This window comes from Mirounga angustirostris, unplaced genomic scaffold (genome assembly GCF_029215605.1).
Source record: "Mirounga angustirostris isolate CCGP_5_RB_7025 unplaced genomic scaffold, mMirAng1.0.hap1 SCAF_3, whole genome shotgun sequence".
Lineage (NCBI taxonomy): Eukaryota > Metazoa > Chordata > Mammalia > Carnivora > Phocidae > Mirounga > Mirounga angustirostris.
The window spans coordinates 52,744,486-52,770,560 of record NW_026991711.1 but is presented as its reverse complement, the minus strand read 5'-3'; the positions used below and the strand labels follow the sequence as shown (position 1 = coordinate 52,770,560).

The window sequence follows — 26,075 nt, the reverse complement described above, 5'->3', positions numbered from 1 at the left end:
GGTGATGCTTCTGCAGGAATGCAGGCAATCATGGGGAGCAGGCCGCATCCTGGCTCTGCCATTTACTAGTCGCATGACCCTGGTCAAATGATTTCTTATCCACGCCTCAATTTTCTCTTCTATAAAATGTGAGTTATAAAGGCACCTACCATCTAGAGGTGTCTGAGTTTCAAATAAGACAATATATGCAAAGTGCTTAGAACTGTGCTAGGCACAAAGGGAAGCCTAATAACAGGTAACTATTGTTATTGTTCTTGTTACTCAGTCATTGGCAAAAACCATGTCTTCCTTTTGTGCGAATGCAGGAACAGCAATATAAGGTAGATGTGCTAATGTGAAGTGAGCTGCTTATAAAAAGAAAGCTCTGCCAGAGTCAGGAGAAGAGTGTAGTAGAGGCCAGCTGGAGACTGAAAACGTTTACTAGAAGAAAAGGGACTTAACAACAATCACACCTCCAAAGGTTGTACTTAAAGTCTGTGAAGGTCTTTTGCAACCATTATTTCATTTGTGCTTCATAAAATCCCACGAGGTTGCTACAAGAGAGATGTCAGAGCACGGGGGTGAAAACGTATGCTCTTTGCCGGCAAGGCCCTGACATTCGCTAGGCGTATGTCTTGATCAAGTTATATAATCTGTCTGAGCTGCAGTTTCCCACAGCTGTAAAGTGGGGAGAAAATGAGATGTTGTGTGTAGAGCTCTTAGCACAATGTCTGGAACATGGTAAATGCTTAATAAGTGTAACTGTTATTGTGGTGAGTGAACTGAGCCTCTGAATTTGCATATCCAGCAAGGGGCTGAGCCGTGGTTTGAGCCTAGACCATCTGCCTAAGCCCATCTCCATTTCTACTAGATCAAGTTCCTATAACTCTCAGACAGTTGTTGACATTTTATAGCAAGCCGTACTCTGATTTCTTGAAACCCTCTTAATTTACCATAAAACCTTGCTTTCTATTGTCAGGGATAATCATTTTTATTTTTTATTTTTATTTTTATTTTTTTTAAGATTTTATTTATTTATTTATTTATTTGAGACAGAGAGAATGAGAGAGACAGAGAGCACATGAGAGGGGATAGGGTCAGAGGACGAAGCAGACTCCCTGCTGAGCAGGGAGCCCGATGCGGGACTCGATCCAGGGACTCCAGGATCATGACCTGAGCCGAAGGCAGTCGCTTAACCAACTGAGCCACCCAGGCGCCCAGGGATAATCATTTTTAAACATGGCCTGCCAATTGTGTTATAATATAGCACGCTGGCAGAGGCCATTCTATTTGAGTTATTTATCTGGAAACTTGACTTCTGGCTCCAGCACACAAGTCCCTCCCAAGGGTGCCTGGTTTAGGTCAGGTAGTTAAAACTCACCAAGCAGCTGCTGGTGCTGAAGGCTGTGAATATAGCGGTTCTGCAGGGCCTCCCACTGGGGCCTGGAATTGTAAATCCTCATGATGCTATAAAAGTAGCGTTGCTGCCCTTGGGTTAGGTCCTGTCAAAGCAGAGCAGGTGATTTTGATGAGTTGGTGGAGTTCTATAGGACTAAGAGTGTGATGTATTCAAAGCTGACTTCTTTGGAAATAAGATATATATGTATACATACACATATATATGTATAACAATTTTATATATATACATTTCGCAATTGGAAAACAACAATTGGGTCATGTCTTCCCCTAGTTTACTTAAACAACTTCCACTGGCCTGTGTGATAGTGAAATTGGGTAAATAAAAGATTCTAGGTAAGTAGGTCAAGGTATTGGGCTGAGAGGGGTCTAAGGATTTCCAACATTTTATAATTTTTTTCCTGTATTATGATCCTTGTTGAAGAAGGTAGGCTGTGAGGATCTACACAGGGCCTGACGTAGGCCAGGCCAGGGAATGGGGACAAGAGAACTTTTCACCAAGAGTTGTCAGTAAGCAGGGGAGATAGCTAGATGAGTAGATGGGTAATGTGATAAAGGTTCAACATTATTACTTCAAAGGTGCTACAAAAACAGAGAAGAAAACAAAGTCTGTGCAGCAATCAAGGAAGGAAGGCTTTTTCAATGAGGTGACCAAAACATCTGAGTCTTAGAATGAGGAGGAATTTCCCAAGGAACTAGAATACTGGTTCTCAAAGGGCATCGACATCACCTGGGAATGTGTTAGAAATGCGAATTCTCAGGCCCCATCCTAGATCTACAGAATCCTAAACTCCGGGGAGTGGGGCCTGGCACTCTGGGTTTTAACAAGCTCTCTAGGTGATTCTGTTACAAGGACACCAAAATTTGAGAACCACTGTGCTAGAAGAAAAAGAAAAGCTAATTAGTGGGAGAAAGTGGTGTAAATTTTCCTATGGGACACAAAATGTCTGGATATATTAGAAACCAGATTTTTTTTTTTTTTTTCACTTCAAGCAGAATATAGAGTCTGAGCTGGGGAAGGCTGTAGAGGTAGGCAGGGGAAGATCATGGAAGACTTATAGGCAGTGTTCACATTCAAATTTAAAAAATAAGAATTAAAAAAAGAGTTGAAAGATTACCTTTAATATGAGGAGCCATTGAAGGTCTTTATTTAAGTAAAGTGGTTCTCAACGGGAGTGATTTTTGACCACTAAGGACATTTGGCAATGTGGAAAGACATTTTTGCTTGCATAAATGGTGAAATGGAGAATGGATGCTACTGGCTGTCGGCAGATAGAGGCCAGGAGCGCTGCTGAACATCCCACAGTGCACGAGACAGCCTCCCAGCCCCTCACAGCAAAGAATGATCCAACCCGAAATGTCATACCTGAAAGATCACTTTGGCCCCATCGTGGAGAATGAGCTTATGGGAAGACAGGCCACTGGTAGGGAGAGCATTTAGAAGGCTGCCATGTAGTGCAAAGGAGGAACAAGAAGGACCTGGACTACAGTTACTGTTCTCTACCTAATCTGTTGTCAGTGCTTACGATGATACTGGCCTCAACATTCTAGAAAAACCAAGGTGAAATAAGTTCACCCTAGGCCACAAAATTCAAAACAGTGATAGAAGTTTCAGAAGTAGTTGATAACCATTGTTAACCATTATTTAGTTATGGAAACTAAAATTAAGTTAATTATATGTAACAGTAAAGTGGCTTTTATCTGTTAGAAATTTTGTGTGGAGTTGAAACCTCTGAGTCAGATTTTATTTTTTTGATGTCTAGAGACCTTAAACTTGATATCAAAAATATATCCAGAGTGAAAGCCAAGCCAAGTACTTCACAATTTGAGGCATCATTTGAACTTTACAGTTTCTGAATTAGATGTTTTAAAAAAGAATATCTTTGAAGAAGATAATTGATTCCTAATTAAGCCTTTTCCAATGATGGAGAACAATATAATATGAAAATAGCAGTCAGTTTCAAGAGCAAAGCTCCAAAGGGCAATGAGAGTTTCCATTATATAAGATAAAATCTTAAAAGTTATGGTTTTATTTTACAGGGGAAAAAAAAAGTCTATGTCTTTTCCTTAGCAGAGGTCTAAACTTCCTAAATAATAGTCCTAATATTCTTATCCTGTTGTTTATCCTTCTTGAGGGGATGGAAGAGAACTGAAATTTTTGCAAAAAGTATTAATGACCGGGTGTTGTACGAAAACAATGAATCGTGGATCACTGCATCAAACACTGGTGATGTTTTGTATGGTGACTAACATAATAAAATAAAATTTAAAAAAAAAGTATTAATGAGAATGGCTTTAAATAACTGTGACTGAAAGGAACTACCATAGCTCTCTAGCAGGGAGCCACAGCGTGGTCAGCTGTGAACTGCCCATCACTGGGAGTGCTTCAGCAATGAAGATGTGACTATCTGCAGAGCTCCTGAAATGGATGGGTGTAGGACCAGACCATCCAATTGCTCATTCATTCACCCTGCACACCATCAACATGCACTGAGTGCCTATGTTGGGCCCGATGTTACCTGAAGCTGGATAAACAAAGACAGGAGAAAAAGCCCTCAAGCCTTGAAGGAGAGACAGGCAAGTTCCATCCATTAGTGAATAATACACTATACCTTCATTAAGGGAGTGTTGTGGGTGTAGGCAGAGGAGGGGACCCGAATGCAAGGAATCCGTGGAACATTCCAAAGCTTTTGTTGTCTTTTCTGTTTTTCTCCCATTCTTTATCCTGTACCTTCAAGGAACAACAAAGCATAGCATGAAATTTCATTTTGTTCAACCTGTTTTGGGAATGGACCTAAGTAAATAAGTAAGCAAGCAAGTAAATAAATAAATAAATAAATACATGTTATTGATGTCAAGGGATAAAAAGTTTTCTCACATGTTTCTAAGTAATTGGATCTCAGCAGACTGCTTAGTTCTGCATTTTGCCCTATTCTCCCCCCACCCCAGTTGTTGAAAGAATAACTCAGAGTTTTTTGTCTTTCTGCTTCATCTTGTGTTTGCAACAAGTGGACTGTAGAACCACATCACGTCACAAGTTATTTCTTGATCATTTTAAATAATCATTATTACCTTATTTGATTGTAAAAGTAATATATGTCATTTTTGAAAATTTGAAAAAAATCTAAAAATTGAAGAAGAAAGTATGATTATCCATAATCTAACTGTCCATAAGTATTGGTGGCATTTGATTGATTTCCTTTTACTCTTTTTTTCCTGGGTACATTTTGATTTTAGAAAAGAGAGACCATACTCTATATGTTGTGCACTTTCCCAGCTCATGGAATATCCCTTAAAAAATATGATTTTTAGTGAAAGTATAGTATTCTTTACATTATTCTCCATTTCTTGCACATTTTGATTTGCAATTTTACAGCAGTGTACTATAAAAGAAACTGTTAAACTTAGCTGTATTTCTTGCCACTTGCCTGACAAAATGAAGGAGCCACACCTGCTATGAGTAAGTCTTTTTTCTTTACTATATATTTTAGGGTTTGGAATCTGAGATGTCTATAATTATAAAAAAAAATTAATCAAGGGGTAGTGGATATATTAGAATAGGGTTGCCAAGGCATAGACTGAGAATTCCAAGCGTTTTCCCCTCTGCTCACACCTTTGTCCTTGCCAAACCTACCCCATTGGGTTGTTTGATTAACTGAGATCATGGCTATGGAAAGCTCTCACTTTATGTGAGCTCCTTTTCTCTCTCCTCTCCCCATACTTTATGCTCTCACGCACATGCACACACAAGAGCACACACATGTACACACTGAAGAAGTATTTTAACATGTGAGGAGTCTTTGCTTCTGAGTTCACAAAGTGAAGGCTCAGATCTTCCAGAAGAGAAATTTATTAGGAAAACGTCAGTCAACATCTCTGTGTGTCTTGTTTCCACGATAAAACTTATAAATTAAACTATAAATATTTTATTTAATACTGCTTTCCCTCATCGTGCACTTCAGAAACTATAACAACTAAGATATACTCTTTTAATATTCTCTGTGATAGAAGCCAACGCTCTATCCTGTACTCAGATCATCTCAGTATCCCTCCTCCCGTTTTCCAGATCTGTAGAGCAGAGCATAAATATTCTTCAAAGCTAGAAGGATTTCTTCTTTCCTCAAATAGCATAAGGAAATGACTGACAATCTTTCTTGTGGCAACAATTCATGTGTGCTTTTCTTGGGCTATTGCTGAGGAAATCCGTCTTACCTATTCAAGTGGACTATACCTGGTAAAGTTTGATTAAAATGCTTGGAGAATTCAAGGAGGACAAATCTACCAAATATCTTTTTTTTTTTAAAAGATTTTATTTATTTATTTGACAGAGAGAGAGAGACAGCGAAAGAGGGAACACAAGCAGGGGGAGTGGGAGAAGGAGAAGCAGGCTTCCCGCCGAGCAGGGAGCCCGATGTGGGGCTTGATCCCAGGACCCTGGGATCATGACCTGAGCTGAAGGCAGACGCTTAACGACTGAGCCACCCAGGCGCCCCCAAATCTACCAAATATCTTATGCCTGAAATAAAAAGGACAAATTTGCTTAAAAGACTTACCCTGTATTATAATCTCCCCCTTTTTAAAAGCTTGTACTCATATTCAGTGTAGTTTCCTTGCAGGGTCTCTTTCTTCATGTGAAGGTGGCAGTAGAAATTCAGTCTGTTGATAAGCTGATATCCAAGCAACATCACGTGATGACACAAGGAGCTGGGGGAATTTGGCTGCATGCCTTTCCCTGCTTCTGGGCAACAGTCAACTGCACAGTTTATCTTTTTTCTTTCAAATTTTGTGTCTCATCAAGTGCCAACTTCTAAATCTACCATATCTGCATTATGTGCAGACATGAGAAAATAAAGTGCATGGAGACAGAGAGGCTGAATATTAAAGGTCAAGAAATCCACCAGGGCAATGGGCCATTACATGAGTATTTCCCACATTTGGAGTCAGTACCCTCCACCCGCATTGCTCAGAATGATGAAGGAACAGTTTCTAAATATAGAGGTACAGGTATGAATTTTACTGTGGTAACCTATGGAATTGTCCCATTGCTCAAGATAATAGTCCTTTCTTAATTTTTGGAGGAGTAAGATATTCTCATTGACCTTGGATAGAGGCTGTGTATGATGATAATGAACTTGTGGCACAAGGATCTTTCCCACACTGATGTCATCAGCGTAAGGCTTACGTTTTAACCTGACTTATGAAAGCAATCTTATCCCTTCCTCTGGGCTAGCATTATTACCACAGACTTCCTTTTTTCCTTGAGAATCCTCCTTCTGAATGCCAGATTATCTGTAAAAATGAAGACTTCCTAGAGAAAATGGAAGAGGAAGTACCAAAAGAAAACTACAAATTCAAAGTTCTTACGCATGTAAGGGGAAGAAAAAACCAGGGAGATAAGAGTGATGAATTGTGTAGCTTAAGGAAGAAAGGGAAGGGACTTACCAGACACAGGAAGTTTGTATTTTCTTCAATAATTTAAATACAGACCTTCTGGAGAATAAACATGGCAGAAACAAGAGTCTATAATAGTCTGTGAACACCACAAACCTCTCACGGGATCTGAGAGCTTGGTGATTCTCTCCTGAGAGATAAAGAACAGTTGCGTGCAGAGCTGACATCGTCAATTGTCAATTAAGTCTTCCTTGAATGTTTTCCCAAGCATATGATGAAATGGCTTCTAGGGCACAGCACATCTGCTGACTGTTACACACACGGGCGGATTCATAGCAGTGTGCATCAGTCCCTGCATAACCAGGAGAACAGACACAGATCTAGGTGTTCGACAAAGAGGGAATTTTTTTTTATTCTTATGTTAATCCCCATACATTACATCATTAGTTCTAGATGAAGTGTTCCATGATTCATTGTTTGTGCATAACACCCAGTGCTCCATGCAGAATGTGCCCTCCTCAATACCCACCACCAGGCTAACCCATCCTCCCACCCCCCTCCCCTCTAGAACCCTCAGTTTGTTTTTCAGAGTCCATCGTCTTATGGTTCGTCCACCCCTCCGATTTCCCCCGCTTCATTCTTCCCCTCCCGCTACCTTCTTCTTCTTCTTTTTTTTTTTCTTAACATATATTGCATTATTTGTTTCAGAGGTACAGATCTGAGATTCAACAGTCTTGCACAATTCACAGCGCTTACCATAGCACATACCCTCCCCAGTGTCTATCACCCAGTCACCCCATCCCTCCCACCCCACCCCCCACTCCAACAACACTCAGTTCGTTTCCTGCGATTAAGAATTCCTCATATCAGTGAGATCATATGATACAGGTCTTTCTCTGTTTGACTTATTTCACTCAACATAATACCCTCCAGTTCCATCCACGTCGTTGCAAATGGCAAGATCTCATTCCTTTTGATGGCTGCATAATATTCCATTGTATATATATACCACCTCTTCTTTATCCATTCATCTGTTGATGGACATCTTGGCTCTTTCCACAGTTTGGCTATTGTGGACATTGCTGCTATAAACATCGGGGTGCACGTAACCCTTCGGATCCCTACTTTTGTATCTTTGGGGTAAATACCCAGTAGTGCAATTGCTGGATCATATGGTAGCTCTATTTTCAACTTTTTGAGGAACCTCCATACTGTTTTCCAGAGTGGCTGCACCAGCTTGCATTCCCACCAACAGTGTAGGAGGGTTCCCCTTTCTCCGCATCCCCGCCAACATCTGTCGTTTCCTGACTTGTTAATTTTAGCCATTCTGACTGGTGTGAGGTGGTATCTCATTGAGGTTTTGATTTGGATTTCCCTGATGCTGAGCGATATTGAGCACTTTTTCATGTGTCTGTTGGCCATTTGGATGTCTTCGACAAAGAGGGAATTTAACGTAAGGAATCTGTTACAAAAGTATTGGAGTAAGCTAGAGGAGCAAAACAAGAAAGGTCAACTTGCGCAAAGATTGGCAATTACACTCAACCACTCTCAGACCTAGAGCTGGAGGACAACAGGGAAAATGATTTACCCAGAGTCCATAAACACTGTGCCTTTGGGGCAGCTTCTGTAGGAACATGGCCTGAGTAGCACCTTCAGGACCTGACGCTCAGCCAGTGCCCTCGCTGCTATGTTCTGTCCTTAATGTTACAGTTGCTGTCACCACCATCACTGCCCCCACTGCTGGTGTCCCTGACATGGTTGCTGATGCTGCCACTCCCACAGACGCAAGCAGAAACCGTGAAAGCGACTTTTCCTCCCCTCACCCCACTTTCCATCTTCTGTCTCCCATTGGATGCCAGTTGGTGAGGGATTCTGCAAAATGTATTTTGCAGTCTTCCCACTACTTTGGTAAAGAGAAGGGTATAGAAGGGCAAGTACAAAGCTGAGAGATATTGAACACTATCTGAACACATGGAGATAGATACCATCAGTGAAAATCTAAGAGGTACCTCTTGTTTCTATGATGTCAGGTGGGAGGCTGAAAAACTTAGATATACAGTCAGTGTTTGCCTATTACCACTAAAGTTTGGAGTTTTTAAAGAAAAAACAAAAGAGATAATTAACTAGCTCTGTAGTTAGTGTCAAGGAATGAGATAGGAGTTTTTGGTCAATAACTCAACATTTAAGAATGATGAAACCATGTATATTGTCAATTTTGATCAAAGAAATTATTTTCCAAGGACTAACTAGACTTCTCAAACGGAATTAAAACTGGCTACCAAAAAAAAAAAAAAATAGAAACAACCAAAAACTAATTACTATAAGGAGTATAATGTTGACTACTGGTAGAAAAGATACATGCTATTTCGTGGCTGAAACATTGGTACAGCAGTGGGACACAATGATTAACATGGTGGTGTATCTATACAACAATTCTTAGAACATGGGTAGAAATGTGTTTTCATAGAAGAGCAGGGTAAATGTGATCTCATGGGCATTACCAAGTGAGGAAGAGAGACCCATGACTGGAATCCAAGATGACTTAAACCCTAATTCAAAGAATCCAGTCTGCTAGGACAAGAGGCAGAGCATAACTATTTTATTGAGATAAGTACTTCCCTGGAAAACCATGAACCCAAAATGAAATTGCCTGCTCGTATCTTTTTACTCTTGCTCCTTCCCCAGGATTTTCTTAGCTGCAGATCTCTCCATGGGGATAGCTCTGCTAGGCACGGATATCCTCCCTCTGTTACCCCAAGCCCTCAGAGGGCCTCAGTGCACCGTATGAAATGAAGGAACTGTCCCCTCCCCACTCTGAGCTTCTGTTTATCACCTGAACTTTTGGATGTCTCCACTCAAGAGTCTTACACAGACTTTGTTAGACACTCTTTCTCATAGGACTACCTAGCCCATTGGGTTCAATCTTGTTTGGTGGGGGCTGGAGTGGGTGTCAGTTATCCCTCTACTATCTTGCTTTATTTCTCTGATCTCTTCACATAAAACCCCCACTTCTCCAAGACCCCAAACCAAAACTATCACACATACCAACACCTTAGGAGTCACTGGTCTCAAAAACAAGAAAAATTGAGTCCCAGTTTGGACTCTAAGAGCTACTTTCAGTGAGTAAAAACTACTTTGAACACTTAAAGGCAGTGATTATCAGGAAAGGAAAAGCTGGGTATGGTCATCTATATGCTAAGGACTTTGGGAAAACAGATTTAAGAAGTACTGGAAAAAAGTCTAAAGTGGAATATAGCTTAAAAACAAAATAGTCTATGGATTTAATTTTGACTATAATCCCAAGTAAATGCTATGGAAGAAAGAGGTATAATGTCAAAAGGAACTAGAATAGGTGTACTGGGAGTTTGTAGATAATTCTGGATTCAAAACCACGATTTTTTTTTTTAATTGTAGGAATTTATAAGAAAGTCTTTCTCATTAGGGACTAGCAGTGGTCCTTTAAAAACAGATCTTATGGCATAGTTATTAAGCAGTAGAGCCAGGACTCAAACCTATGGTTACTCGAAGTCTATGATTTCTGCCCTTGGCCTCTGGAAATAAAAGGGAATTTAAGCAACACACACATTGCTATAATAGGAAACTATCCATCCTATTGAGCCATTTCCCGCAGACAAAATTCATGCATCTTGATTCTTTCTCTCCTTGGGTGTGTTCTGTTCCCATCTGCAGTATTGCTTTATTGAATAAGGGGAGGCTTCAGTTTCACAAAGACTTGTGGTCATAATTCTGGAGCAAGATAGTCTTGTTATTATCAAGTCGTTGACTTTCTAATAAGTTGCCAGGGAAGGCTTCACACAAATAGGTATCCAGCAGGCCAGTCCCATCAGTCCTCAAACTTGCCCAGGCATTTCTACATTCACAGTGGAGATGGGTGTGACGCTTAGCTCCTTGCCCACAGAAACACTCTCCATATGTATTCTAATTTTCTAAAAAGTGGAGTGAATAAAAATGCCATCTACGACTCGACAGTAGATTGGCAAAGCAACTGTATAAACATTTAAAAGATCAGTACTGACAGCTATGTTTTCAGACAATGTCATTTCCTTTTTTTTTTTTTAGGTTGTTGTTAATAGGGAGAGGGCTCTGGGACTTTTAGATGTTGAGACCTGGTACACTACATCAAAAACTAATGATGTAATGTATGGTGATTAACATAACATAATAAAATTTTAAAAATGTAAAAAAAAAAAGATGTTGAGACCTGGTATTTCTGCCTGTGACAATGTGCCTTGTGCAGTCCTCATGGACAGATAAGTACAATTTGAAACTTGTTAAAAACTTATGCTAAAGTGTGCTAATTAATGAGTCCATGACAATCTGGATAGGTTTTTGGTGGCAGGCTCTGATCTACTCCACAGTTTTACAAGCTTATTAAGTTTTCAGATAATGAAGATCTAGTTTCTAGAGGACAGAGATCTAGGTGGGATGGAAAACAGAGCAGATGGCAGATGACAAAAGGATCTCACAACAAGCTAAAGTGATGGACTGCATCTAATAGGATGAAATAATAAAAACAATATTCTCTATCAGGCCTTCATTTCTAGTCAGACAAATACAGAAAGAAAATGTGTTGCTTAGTAGCAGTTCTGACATAGGGAAAGAAAATGCAACATGAGTTAATGAGGCTGCCAGAGGGATTCGTGAGTGTGTAGGCTGTTATTAACAGAAGTATTATTTCTAAAACAAGGGAGGAGCTGGGACTGCCCTGATGTGCTTTGTGCTACAGTGTGTTGTGTGCACACGAGGGACGTAGGCAAACTGGACTGTGTGGTGAAAATAGAGGTGCTTTGTCACAGGATGAACTGACATGCAAGGAAGAGCTATTGAATCTGGAGAAGACCTATGGCAGAGGGGAGTGGGCTGGGTAACAGTGCTTCACGAAATATTTGAAGAGCTCATACATTTGAAGTTAGACTTACTCTGTATATCCCCAAAAGAGAAAAAATTAGGATCCATAAGTAGAAGCCACGAGGATACAAATTCCTGATGAAAGGAACCACCTCAGGAAAGAATGCACTCCCCATCCCAGATGTCTTAAAAATAGACTGTCTTGATGAAAATGTGGTAAAGGGCATTTACATGTAATACTGGGTTGCTGACACTATAATTCTGTAATTCCAAAAGCCATGTATGAGCCAGAATGTCCCAGCTCCCCAGCTCCCCCATTGTGCTATCCTGCACCTTCTTGATACTGTTTGTCCTCCATGAGCTTCAGCATTCTATGCTTTGACTGAAGGAACAAAATTGGCCAATTCTTATGTAACCGTGGCTCACTATTCACCATTCTAGGCATCTTAGTTGCATTAACCTGGGTAAGTCTTATAATAATACTATTAGCATGCACTATGACTAGCTCCATTTTGCTTATGAGGAGATGGAGGTGAAGAGGGGTTCCATAACCTGCCCATGTTTCCCACAGCCGAGAAGCGGCAGAACTGTCACCTGAGCTCAGGCATCTCTCCAGCACCTGGGCTTGAGTGGCACCAGCCCAGCTCTGAAATGAGGAATCAGTGGACAGGGCTTGTCTCACCTCCTCTCCCCTTTTGCATGGGAATCCCACTTATATATTTCTTAGGTCCAGGTGTGCTAAGGAGACAGGGAGAGGCGCGAGAGCCCTTAAGAGGTAGCCAAATCAAAGTTTCAAGAAGTAACTTTTGCTATACATGGGACATCTGAACCTGGGGAGAAGGCGCACACTGAAAGGGAAGGGAGGTTCTCTGAAAGGAATGCAGCTCTGTACCCATCTGTGTGGTTATGGGGAACACGGTTCCCCGGGGCACATCCTAAATGTTGGGTGTCCAGTGATGAGCAGGAAATACTGACTGAATGACCCTGTGAAATCACAAATAATGACAGTACATGACATCTGGTCACAAACCAGAAATAATTCTGGGTGTTGTCAAATACATTAGCTTAGGTCATAAACACTAGAATTCTTAAGTAGTTCCAGGGTTCAATATTGACATGTATCACTTAGGATATATTCAGCTGCAGGTAACAGAGATGCCAAACAAATCCGGGTTTAAACAGATAGGATTTATTCTTGTCACTTTACACGAAATGTAGAAAATAGTTGGTGGTATGGGTTTGTGATTCTGGGCCAGTGTCTGTGATTCTCTTCAGGCTTTCTCTTCATGGTCAGAAGCTGACTAGTTCAATCAAACTCAAGATGTGGCACTGAGCAGAGAGTTCATCTTCATGCGCTTTTTTCTTATCACAGAGGAAAACTATTTTCCAGAAGCTTCCCATCCAATTTTATCTAATGTCTCATAAACAGAGGTGGCTCTGCTTTAGGCTGCAAGTCGGCAGGTTGGCTGGGACAACTGCCCCTTGTGTCTCTCTCCTTCTTAGAGACCTGGGCTACTCAGGGTGTATCTCCTCCAGTCAGAAGCTCCCTAAGAGGCAAACTTTGGCTTGGGATTGGTTCACTCTAGTTCTGCGGCATTCCAAAGCCAAAGTCAATGGGGCAGGAAGGGATACTCTTCTCAAGGAGGTCATGGGGAAGGAGTGAATGTTTACTTAAAGGTAATATGATCTTCCATGAAAGGACTGGATTTAGGCCAACTCCTAGATGGGGGGCTGGGCTGACTTTCCCAGAAACTGAAGGATATTTATCCAATCTTAAATGTGGAAGGCTGCTATTCAGGAAGAAAGAGGTAAATGGTGTTTTTTTTTTTTTTAATATTTTATTTACTTGAGAGAGAGCACAAGATGGGGGAAGGTCAGAGGGAGAAGCAGACTCCCTGCTGAGCAGGGAGCCCGATGCAGGACTCGATCCCAGGACTCCAGGGTCATGACTGAGCCGAAGGCAGTCGTTTTTTTTTGTTTGTTTGTTTTTTTGTTTGTTTGGTTTTTTTTAAAGATTTTATTTATTTATTTGAGACAGAGAGAATGAGAGAGACAGAGAGCACATGAGAGGGGGGAGGGTCAGAGGGAGGAGCAGACTCCCTGCTGAGCAGGGAGCCGGATGCGGGACTCGATCCTGGGACTCCAGGATCATGACCTGAGCCGAAGGCAGTCACTTAACCAACTGAGCCACCCAGGTGCCCCCGAAGGCAGTCGTTGAACCAACTGAGCCACCTAGGCGCCCCAAGGTAAATGGCTTTTAAGTAGGTAAGGAACAGACAGTGTCAACAGTGTTTGCCTTAATCCAGAAGGAATTTTTATAGTTTTATTCACATCTTAAGCTATTAGGCATTAAGATGTAGTGTGTCTAAGTAGGTAATTGTCTTTTTCTGCCTCACACCTCCAGGGACAGGAAAGAAGATGAGGAAGGGAACAGCCGTTTATTATGTGTCTAATAAATGCCAGAAACTGTGCTGGGAACTTAAGATAGACTATTTTATTTATTTCTCATAGTGCTTTAAGATAAATATTATTATTATAGTTTTATGGAGGAAAAATTGAGGCTTTGAGAAGTTACTTGACAATTTATATTATACAAGGGAGGGGCAGGATTTATGCCCAGGTTTGCCTGGCACTGGGGCTTTATTCTTTCTGTTATACTATGTTGCCTTTTCTATATTTTGTTCAATTTATTTAAGAGCTATTTCTAGAACATTATATGTAGAGTCTCCTAGAAGAAACAATTATCTTCAAACAGGATAGTTTTTTATATGTGTGAAATCAGTAATTCCGTCTAAGCCATTGCCTCCACAGATTAAAAGTAGTCAGTTTTTTTTTTTTTTTTTAACAATTCCTTTTATTGTATGTATAAGCTTATAATAGTCCCATTTTTCAGAAGGCCCCCAGGTTGTCAGATGTAGAAGAACTCTTAACTAAAATGATCCGGACTAATAGCTGGCTGATTACTCTTGTCATCAGTCTATGTAATATTTAATTAAAGCATGCAATTCCAATAACAAGAGCAATAACATAAGCAGATTTGGGAATATACCCACATTGGTAGGTATACAATACAGCTGGGAGTGCCATTAGGAAATCAGAGGATTCCACAAAAATAAGATGGGTTCAGAGATCTTCTACAAAAATATGTTTCCTGGGATCTCCCTTAATGGCCTAAGGAAAATTCCTTGCACCCCAAATCACAGATGTAGTAGATTGAAATCCATTTTGTGGTTGAATTCCCCATCAGGCTTGTTGTTTCCCTTCTTTCCCACTTTTGCTGGGTCTTCTGCTTTTGTAACTTTTGTTTTGGTCCGTTAACCCTTTATCAGTGCAATATGCAGTATGAACCCCAGAGAAGGGAAAGTTAATGCAACACAGCCTTTTTTGTCTTTCCCAGGTAATAGGAAAGGGCTTTCCATCTTGGCCGACCCTTCTTGTGTTACTGCATTTGGATCTAGTGGTTCAGTTCTAAATAGCTCACCTGGTAAATTTGACCTAGAAATCTTATGATGTCTCGTTTTACAGTTTTTTCTCCCTCTTCTTTCCAGCATGCTGATCCTTAATCCTGGGCACTGTCATCAAAACTCTAGCCTGCAACTCCTAATATTGGAGATTGGACTTTGTGGGCATCATCTACACGCCTTTCAAAACCCCACAGGTAATACTGTCACCTGCGGTGTGGCGGTTTCTTCCCAGTTGTAAGCGGGCCTCACTGGTTCTTTTGAGATCGTATTACAACAGTAAAGCCCAGAGGTTAAAATCTCAGATGCTTTGGTCAGAAAAATCTGAGTTTGCAGAATGATTATACATGTTCTGCCTGCATAGCTTTGGACAGGTTTCTCAGCCTCTCTAAGGTTTAGCTTCCCGATCTGTAGGAAAAGTTCTTTCAATAGTTCCCTTATAGTAGGTTGTTCTGAGCATTAAATCAGACAATAGTGCTTGAGATACAGCAAATGCTTCATCCATGGGAAACTCGCATAGTGCTTCTGTGTCAGAGTCTGAGAACTTTACATATATTATCTTGTTTAATCCTCACATAAGCCCCACGAGCTAAGTACTATTAGTCCTATATGATAGATAAGAAATCTGGGGCACAAAGAGTTTTAACAGCTCAGTCAGCTATGTAGCTGTTAAGTGGAAGTCGCAGGATTTAAACTCAGGTTGGCTTGTTCCAGAGTGGGCCCTGCTGATCATTCTGTCGTGCTGTCTCTGTTGGTAGTTCTTAATATCAACATCACTGCCCACACCTGCATCACCTTGATAGAGTGAGGAATGGAGAAAGACTGAGGCTCCCTTTTTTGCATGAGGTCATTTTTCCTGCTTTCTTTTACCACCAACTTACACTCCCCTTTTATCCTTCCTGTACAGAAAAGAAATTTATAGCCTCTTCTGTCTGCTTTGCCGCCTGTGCCCAGGAGCATTCCTCCCCACCTCGCTAGGACACCTGATAAGGCATGAACTCACAAGTTTCTAGGTCATGGCTAATTAGAGCCAGTCTCCACGTACTTTAGAAACTTCTGTAACTCTTCCTGTGCACTTAGGAGCTACTGTACTTTGTCAACGGCCTTCCAAAATATTTCCCTTGAACTAGACAGCATGTAAATGACCAGAGCAGACTCAGATGAGCCTAATTACTTCCTATGATCTAGATACTGTACTCCCTTTTAATCTTCCCCGGAGAGTGTTGATTCCCTTAGAAGTCACATCTGGGTTAGCATGTGGAATCCTACTAAATTTATAATCAAGTAAACTATCAAAGAGAATTTTCCAAGGATGATCATCCTCTTCCTACAATGATAAAATTGTAGGAAGTTCGAAATTTTATCTTCGTAATTTTACACTTATATTTAATCCTGTCAAAGTAATTTTTTATTATGCATTATGTTACTTTCCATATTAGTTAATTCCAAAAGTTTGTGTAACCGGAAAATGGTATGTGTGTGATGTTGGTTCTTAGCAAAATCTAGACTTTCATGGCAAACACCTGAGTTATGAACATTTATAAAATAAGACAGTGATCACTCAGGACCAGGTGGTGTTGTGCTGACCTCATTTCCTTTCAGTTAGGGTCATTATTTAGTTAGAGCAAAGCCATACACAAATTGTACTTGACAAAATCTCTGATTATGGTGCTGTGAATAAAGGTGAGCTATGATCTTTGGGATGGTACATGCTAGGGGAATTCATAGCTCAATGAATTACTGAATCCAAGAATCTAAAAAATACTTATGAATGACTTTAGGTCAACCTAGATAACATCTCTGTAAGAGCACATAACAACTTAGTGCTGGGCCTTGTCTTATTTATTTAACTTTTATATCAAAAACTCACACCATATTATGCTTGATGCTATGTAGTCCATTCTTATTTCCATTTGAAAATTAGGATACTTTTATAATTTCTCCTGCATTTTCTGTTGTTCAAGAGCACCTACAGTGTTTCTGAAGTTGATCAAAAGTACCTTTAATACCTGAAACATCAGTCGGCTGGGTCTGGAGGTGTGAGCACATACAAAGTGCGTACTATGAATTGCAATTCTCTCTTTATATCATTGGCTCAGTTCCACCATGCAAGTTTTAATTTCTTTTCCTTATTGGGCAAAACGGAAGCAAAATAGGAGTGGAGTAATTTTGCTCCCTGCCATCTGTTGACTTGTCCTCAACATTCCCTAACCCTCTGTGTGATTATCTGGTTCTTATTCCTGCCTCTTATTGTTTAAAAATCACTTTCTGTTGTTCTGACATTGTTTTCAGTTTTTAGCACATCCTGAAATTTTGCCTGTCTGACACCACTGTTACAGGTCTGGGACATTTATGCAACAAATTTATGAAGCACGCATTCTAATGGAGGAAGAAAGACGATAAGCATCATAAAGAGACAAAATATGTCAGGGATTATAAAGTAAGCATAGTGGAAAATATACAGGAGAGCAGAGATTTGTAGTTCTGGGTTGGGGGATGAGTTTTAATTTTAAACAGGGTGGCTGAGTGGCTTGGTGAGCCAACATCCTTTGAGCAAAGACTTGAAGGAGATGAGCAGAGGGTTAGCCTTTTGTGACTGAAATGAATTGCATGCTCCTTCCTCCCTTGCTTATACATAGGCTCATATATTCTGAATCAGTTGTAGAAAAAGAGCATTACATTAATTACCCCTCCAATTTTCCATTAATACCATCCCCCACCTTCTCTCACCTTCTTTGGGACTAAGGGGCTAAGATCTACAGACCAGTGCTGTATCCAATTCTTAATATCAGCTGTGAACTAATCCTTTCTTGGCATATAGTAGACACTTAGCAAATATTTATTAAATAAGTGAATAAAGAGCAAATGCCACTGGCTAATTATAGAAGGTGGCAACTTCTGTAGAAGAGCAGATTTTTTGAAACTTCTAGGAATATATTTCCTTGAATGGAATCCTTTGAAGATGTAAGACCTGAAGGCAGACCAGAGGAACAGCAGGTGGTGGATTTGTAGTTTGGGGCCGGAACCCTCTCTGTACAGCTCCTTGAGGAACACCTTTAGTGAGGTGGGCGTAGAAGCTCACTCCATGAGCTGCCTCTGAACTTGGAACTGTACACTCAGACATTGATTCTGTGAGAATAGGAAGTGGGAAAATCACCCATGAGATATTTTTCCATTTAGTTTTTAATCTTCTGAGTGAGCTTTGCTGCTCTACACCACAAAACAAACATCAAGCAGTTTTTCCCAGGGTCCCACATCTTGGGCGGGCTGAACACAAAAGGCCCTTGCCAAATGTCCTTGCACAGAGTGTGCTGTTTGTAAGGAAAGAAAACAGAAATTCACAAACCATGGAGTTCTGACACACCGTGTAGGAAAACTTTCTGGGATGTAGTTTTTGCTTTGGCTTGAAATATGCCAACTGTGGAAATCTGATGTGTTCCATATTCTGTGAACATAGATAATGAGCAAAAGAAACTTAAAATATGGGTAACCATTGAGCTTATTGTTCTTTTTTTTTTTTTTAAAGATTTTATTTATTTATTTGAGAGAGAGAATGAGACAGGGAGAGAGAGCATGAGATGGGGGAGGATCAGAGGGAGAAGCAGACTCCCCGCTGAGCAGGGAGCCCGATGCGGGACTCAATCCCGGGACTCCAGGATCATGACCTGAGCCGAAGGCAGTTGCTTAACCAACTGAGCCACCCAGGCGCCCGAGCTTATTGTTCTAACTGGAACACTTTTGAGAGTGAAAGGGTCTCCGTTAATCATCATCACATTGGGGAAACAGGCATAAGCCAAGATTGGACTTTCTTAGGCAAACCAGAATATGTGGTGACCCTAAGTAGAGGAAAAGTACTATGAAAAAGAGTGTACAGAGAAGTATAGGTAAAATGTAATATTTTTTTCCTTTGCTGCCCATTTTGCCTTTGACACTACCATCCCTATCGTAGAATCACCAAATCACAGAATTTTTAGGCTCAAATTGTGCTTACAGATCATGCACTCTTCTATTCAAAAGATGGTCCATGGCTAGCAGCACTGGCGTCATCTAGAAGAAATGCAGAATCTCAGGCCCTACACCAGACCTACTGAATCAGAATCTGTGTTATAACAAGATCCTCAGGAGATTTGTGTGAGTATTAAAGTTTGAGAGGCACTGATTTGAGCCACTTAACAAATAAAGAAACTGAGTTTCAGGGAGGTACAAGGATTCATCCAAGTCTCATATCTCCTAAATTCATCATCTCATATCTCCTAAAGCTAGTTTTCCTTCCATAGGCAATGGTTCTCTCCTGTCTCTATACCTTAAAAAGCCTGAAGCTGGCAGAGCAGACCTGAATTCTAGTCCTGGTTTCACCTCAGGGTCAGTAAAGTCACTGCATCCAGTCTCCTCGTCAGTAAAATGAGGAAATTTGACTATGTTGTCCACTAAGTTTCCCTTCAAGTTCTAAAGTTCCATAATTTTATCAATTTTATGAATTCAGGCACTTTGGAAGCCTGAATCTGAATAAGAAGAGTCCCAAAAAACATGGTGTAGGACAAGTGTCTTGATTAATGCTTTTCATGAGGAACACATGTTGTTTGTAACAAGAAACAGGAAGGGCATTCTAGGAGCTGGAATGGCAGAAGCAAATGCTGATCACAGGAAAGAGTATTTGGGGACAATGGAGAAAGGTGGTATGGGATGTTTAAGAAATGAAAAAAAAATAGGGGCGCCCTGGGTGGCTCAGTTGGTTAAGCATCTGCCTTCAGCTCAGGTTATGATCCCGGGGTCCTGGGATTGAGCCCCGTGTCAGGCTCCCTGTTCAGCAGGGAGTCTGCTTCTCCCTCTCCCTCTCCCTATGCTTGTGCTCTCTCTCTCTCTCTGTCAGATAAATAAATAAATAAAGTCTTAAAAAATGTCAGGCAGCTTTAAGCATGTTCCTAGTAATTTTAGATCATGGCATACAAAATAGCCTCCAAGTTAAAAAATTTTTTTCCTTCATTGGAGGTAGTTTATGTATACACTGCTTCTGAGACTTTCCCTTCCAACCTTGGGCATCTGTCACTATGGGCAGTGTGATGGTTAATTTTAGGTATCAGCTTGGCTGGTTTTTGGTGCCCAGTTGTTTGGTCAAATACTAGTATAAATGTTGCTACCCAAGTATTTTTTAGAAGTGATTAACATTTACAATCAGTAGACTTTAAGCAAAGCAGATTATTCTCCATGATATGGATGGCCTCTTCCAATCAGTTGAAAGCCTTAAAAACAAAGACTGAGGCTTTCTGAAGAAGGAATTTTGCCTAAGACTGCAGTATAGAAACCTTGCCTGAGTTTCCAGACTGCTAGCCTGCCCTGTGGATTTGGGACTCAAGAATGCAACATCAACTCTTGGCTGAATTTCCAGCCTGCCAGCCTGTCCTACCAATTTCAGACCTGCCAGGATAGCATGAGCCTATCCTTAAAATAAATCTCTGTCTTTCTCTACACACACACACATGGTTCTGTTTCTCTGAAAAACCCTGTCTAATATAAGCAGCATTCACAGATCTCTCTCCATTCTTATTTAACCAGACGTTAAGTGGCAGACAGACTTTGAGTGATCTACTGATAAATGTGGAAAGTAGAAAAGTCTTTGTTCCTAAGTTCTGCATGAAGAAGGCAGGGTTCATTTCTGATTCAGTTTATCCTCAGTGTCTACCTAAGACTGTGCCTGGCACAGGGAGAGAAGAGGTACTCAATAAATGTTTGTGAGTGAATTCACATGAGAATAATACTTAGCTGGGACTTTTGAGGGCTTGGGAGAGGGAAGTGGAGTAGCCAAGTCCACTCTCAGTATCAGTATATTGTGATGATTAAGAACACAGACGTGGGGGCGCCTGGGTGGCTCAGTTGGTTGGGCGACTGCCTTCGGCTCAGGTCATGATCCTGGAGTCCCTGGATCGAGTCCCGCATCGGGCTCCCTGCTCAGTAGGGAGTCTGCTTCTCCCTCTGACCCTCCCCCCTCTCATGTGCTTGCTCTCTCTCATTCTCTCTCTCTCAAATAAATAAATAAAATCTTTAAAAAAAAAAAAAAAGAACACAGACGTGGTTGCAAGGTCTAATCCCAGCTCTGCCATTCGGTATTTGTATGACCTTGGGAAAGTTACTTAAACTCTCTTAATCTCAAAACATGGGTGTAATAATGTGCCTGCAACAAGGGGTTTACGTGGGGCTTAAGTGAGTTAATACAAATAAAATACTCAGAACAGTGCCTGTTATCCAGTGGGCACAATAGAAGTGTTCACTGTTATTACTCTTGTCCTCTCACATCCAATAATGAACACTCATGTCTGCAATTGTACTAAATGCTGGATAGGGAAAAACAAAAAACAAAACAAAAGGTAAGACAAAATGGCAGCCTTGGAGGAAATCAATCAGACAAAACAGCTACATACAGTGTGATGAATGTGCAGAAAGGCCTATGGAAAGTGCTCAGGAACACAGACGGCAGCTGATTATCTAAACCAAGTAGCCTGTGAGGCCTTTATGAAGGAGGGAAAATTGAAGCTAAATCTTGAAAAATGAGTAAGAGTTCGCAAGACAAAGAAGTGAGAAGGGCATTTCTTGTGGAAGAAGCAACGCTAAGAAAAGCATAAAGGCATGGTTTTGGGACGTGATGAATTCTGTGTTGAGCCTGAGTAATGTCCAAGAAGAAATGTTGGGTCGGCGAGGGAGTCTAGGGCTCGGGAGGAGGTAAAGGCTGGAAGGATAAATCTGGAAGTCACGGTGTTAGCAAATTTGTCACAGCACTTCTGAGCTGTGTACAAGAATGAGCATGTGGGTGAGAAAATTTGAGGGTCATCAAGGTCCACAGCGTTTAAGGAGCATTGGGGGGTGGTACACTTGAAACAGAATTAGAGAGGTAGCAAGGAGACCCAGAAGAGAATAGTACTGTGGAAGCCAAGAAAGAACATTCCAAGAATGAAGGAACGCTGATCTCTCTGTCACTGTGGATTTGCCTTTCATGTAAATGGAAAAATACATGGTCTTTTGTGTCTGGTTTCTTTCTCTTAGCATAATGTTGTAGCAAGTATCAGTACTTCATTTTCTTTTCTGTGGCTGAATAATTTCCCAAAGCCACATTTTGTTTATTCATTCACCAGTTAGTGGTCATTACTTTTGTTTCCACTTTTTGTCTATTATGAATAACACTGCTATGAATATTCATATACAGATTTTTTGTGTGAACATATGTTCTTAATTCTCTTGGGTCCAGCAATTAGAGATTCGCTAAATAATAAATTACCATGTAAGCATCCCAAAGAATGATATAGGGTTATATAGGCTCATATGGACCGAATCATTAAATGAAAATACAAGGTACAATGTGTATTGAAAAAACTCATTTTACGATTATAGACAAACAACTAAATGAATAAATATGCAAAAAAAGAATGAAGAGATACTAGGAAGAAAGTAATTATTTCAAGTCTTCCCTTCCCCCTAATACAAACTCCACTATGCAAATGCCTTTAGAACATTCAAAAGGGGCTGCACCAGTGTGCTTGTGTTAAGAAGAAAACAACAGCCAAAAAAACCTCACTAATTACATAACTTAAAGGTAATCTTATTTCACCTCTTTGGTAAGGTTTCCATGAATGTGCAATTAAGATAATTGCCAGTAACTATGTGAATTTAGTCAAAGCAGGAAGTATGCTGTTCTAAAACTTGTGTGAGTACAATTAAAAAATAAAAAAGGAAAACATCTGTTAATGCTCTTGAAGAACTTCCAGTGCTTTCAGTCCTAGGATATCACCCAAAAAAATGCCATAAATCTTAGCTTTGTACCCACACAGCCATCGATTCCCAGGGGAGGGGAGGTTCTCCCAATTACCTATTTTTCTTTTGTGGAAATCTTTCCCAAGCAGATGCTGCTCTAACCCGTTACATTGGTGGCCTCTAGTGAGCCTTGCTTCCAGTGTTCACACCTTGGGGGGGTCCTCTCCCCCGGATTCTGGATTGGCCTGTGACTCACAATAACCAATAGTGTGGCCACTATGAAAGGGATACCAAGCCAGTTCTGTGTCTAACCCTTAAGAAGGTCTGGCAGCTTCCCCCTTTTGTGCTCTCTAGAGCCCTAAGCCACCACGTAAGAAGTCTGGGAACTCTGCTGGAGAGACCACCTGGAGAGGCCACGGGGAGAGGACACATGAAGAGAGAGAGGTCCTGAGAGCCCAGCGATCCCAGCGTCCTTCTAGACCCGGTGATTAAGTGTAGCTGAGTGGCCACTGAAAAGCCCAGCAGGGGAACTACCTAGCTGAACCCCACCCAGTTATTGAATCCTGGGCAAAAAACTGGTTATTATGTCTTAAGCCAAAAGGTTTGGGATGATTTGCTAGGCAGCAATAGGTGACCAAAAGGAATAACTGGTCTTTTTTCAGGAGAGGTGTATGAAATTTTGAAGGAATTTAAATAACCTTACCCTGAAGGGTTAAGAACTAGCTTTGTCCTGTTGCAAGTGGGCTCTTCCTGAATCAACCCTTTCCTATCACTGGTAGAGAGACGGAGAGGGTTAAAAGCCAGGGGAACCAAGAGCTTTAAGGGAATTCATTTCCATCAGCCCACACCTTTTCATCACAGCAGCATCCCCTTTCCATTAAGGCAGCAGATCTCAGGTTTTTCTCTCCATCTGCTGTTTTTGTGTGTGTGTGCCTGCGAAGTATACTCAAGCATGCATTCATTCCCTAGGAAATTCCTTTACCTACTTTTCCAGCTGGACTAGTCCCCTGGAACCTACTGTCCTGAGTGTTGCCTCTCATTTTCTTTTTGCCTTCTCCATCCCGTGGACCATCACAGCCCCTGTTTCTCTTTGAACATCCGTTCTCAAAGCGTGCCTGAGGGGCCAGCAGCACCAGCAGCGTCTGGGGATTTATTAGAAATGCAATTTCAGATTCCACCTCAGACCTACTGAAGCAGAAACTCCGGAGTTGGGGCTTGTGATCTGTTTCAACAAGTTCTCTAGGTGATTTCTAATGTACACTAATGTTTGAAAACCACCGCTCTAGAACACAGGCCAGCAAACTTTTTCTGTAAAGAGCCAGATAGTAAATATTTTAGACTTAGGAAGCTATATCGTCTCTGTTGCAGCCGTTCCCAACTCTGCTATAATAATATGAAAGCAGGCACAAACAACACGTAAATGAACAAGCAGGACTGTGTTCTAATACAATATCACTTATAGCTCAGTTTCATACAGTTTTCCTGTGTCATAAAATATTGTTACTCTTTTAATTCTTTGCAACTATTTAAAAAATGGGAAAATTATTCCTAGATCGAAAAGCAGGCCGTGGGCTGAGTATGGCCTGCAAGCCTCCGTTTGCAAACGCCTCCATTAGGCAAAATGGCCCTAGATCATCTCTGCTTTGCTCTTACTCCGGGCACCTTTGGCTGACACATCCATCTTTAGCTCAGCAGTCTTTCTTTCTGAGGCCCCTGGGTGATGTCCCATATTCTAGGCCATTGATCTTCCCTGAAGCCATGTCTTGAGGAAATGGTTCCATTTGGGCCATTGGGTCTGATTAAGAAGAGGTCATCTGTATATGGCTCCTAGCCAGGGCCTTCCTTTACCATGCGAACTTAGCCTCAGGTCAGCCTGAATGGGAGTGGATTCAGGGCACTCTGCTCCCAGCCGACCGACTGACAGTATAGTCCATGATGAGCCGGGACCCCCACTGACCCCAATGAACCGAAAGTATGGAGTAGAGATGACCCCTCCAGAGCCATTCCAGGCAGGGATGATCATGGACCGGGCCACGTCCCTATAGCTACTTCCCTCTGGAGCTATGCTCCCAGGACTGAGTGCTCCCTGGGGGCTGGAATCAGGGTTGTTCCTTTAGTGCTTCTCCAAATCACACCTCCCTCCCGTGTGGGCTAGGAGGGGAGAAACGTGTGTGTCTTGTGTGTGTGTGTGTGTCTTGGCACAGTTGAGCGGGGGTGCACAGGGAGCAGTGTGCTGGGAAAGTGGCACACATTAGAGTCTTCTAATTTTATTTATTTATTTATTTATTTAATTTATTTATTTTTTTAATTATTCATTTGAGAGAGAGAGAGCGCACAAGCAGGGAGAGGGAGAAGGAGAAACAGGCCTCCCGCGGAGCAGGGAGCCTGATGCAGGGCTGGATCCCAGGACCCTGGGAACATGACCGGAGCCAAACGCAGACGCTCCACCGTCTGAGCCACCCAGGCGCCCGAGTCTTCTAATTTTGAAAGAGAAAATAATAACTCTGAGTCCTGCTGATGTCTGGAGCGCTGACCTCCTCGCTCCCCGCTTCCCTTGCCCTCCCCAGGGAAAGCACAGCTACCTTAAGGGCAAGTGGTTTTGACTTTCCCAGGCGGCGCGCGCGCGCACACACAGGCTTGCAGCCCTTAGGCAGCTTCCTCCCCCGCCGCTGCTCTGGGAATTGCAGCGCTGCCAGGCTCTGGCGCTAAATGGCAAGCAGATGGAAAGATTTTTTGGGGGTACTATTAAAAGAGGCAAAAACATTTCAGGGCTTCTTGTTTCTGGCAGAGCTGATGGTTTTGTTGTTGTCGTTGTTGCCATCTACGCAAAGCAGAAAGGTGTCAAATTGGTGAACTTCTTTTCCTGCTTCAGAATCGGAACAGAATCCCTCTCCTGAAAAAGATCGGGAACACGGCGCATCCATCACTGTATACAAGCTTCCCCAGATGGAGCTCAGCAGCAGGCCTTCAGTGCGGGCGGGGGTGGGGGTTCGGGGCTGCAGCCTGAGCGGAAGGGTAAAAGGGGCTTCCTCACCTCCTCACGGGTGACTGCTGCGTCACACGGCATGGGAGAAGAGGAGGGACGGGCTGCTAGAAGGACTGGGACAATTGCTATCATTAGCAGTTATCATGAATGGGGCACTCCACACAAGAGATGGTGAAGTAGGGGACTGGAGAGACCAGGCAGCTTGCGCAAGGTCACCAGTCAAGTGGCCGAAA

General features: G+C 41.7%; 1 protein-coding gene across 1 annotated transcript in view; it reads right to left on the bottom strand.

Moving 5' to 3' along the window:
* FAM216B (family with sequence similarity 216 member B) overlaps window positions 1-26,075 on the bottom strand; it is a 32,970-nt gene that overhangs the window by 1,968 nt on the left and 4,927 nt on the right. The window contains exons 2-4 of the mRNA XM_045869504.2: window positions 5,949-7,138; window positions 4,008-4,126; window positions 1,361-1,481 (exon numbers count right to left, since the gene is read on the bottom strand). Coding sequence (XP_045725460.1) covers window positions 1,361-1,481; window positions 4,008-4,112 — 226 coding nt within the window. The 5' untranslated portion in view covers window positions 4,113-4,126; window positions 5,949-7,138. The remainder of the gene's footprint in view (window positions 1-1,360; window positions 1,482-4,007; window positions 4,127-5,948; window positions 7,139-26,075) is intronic.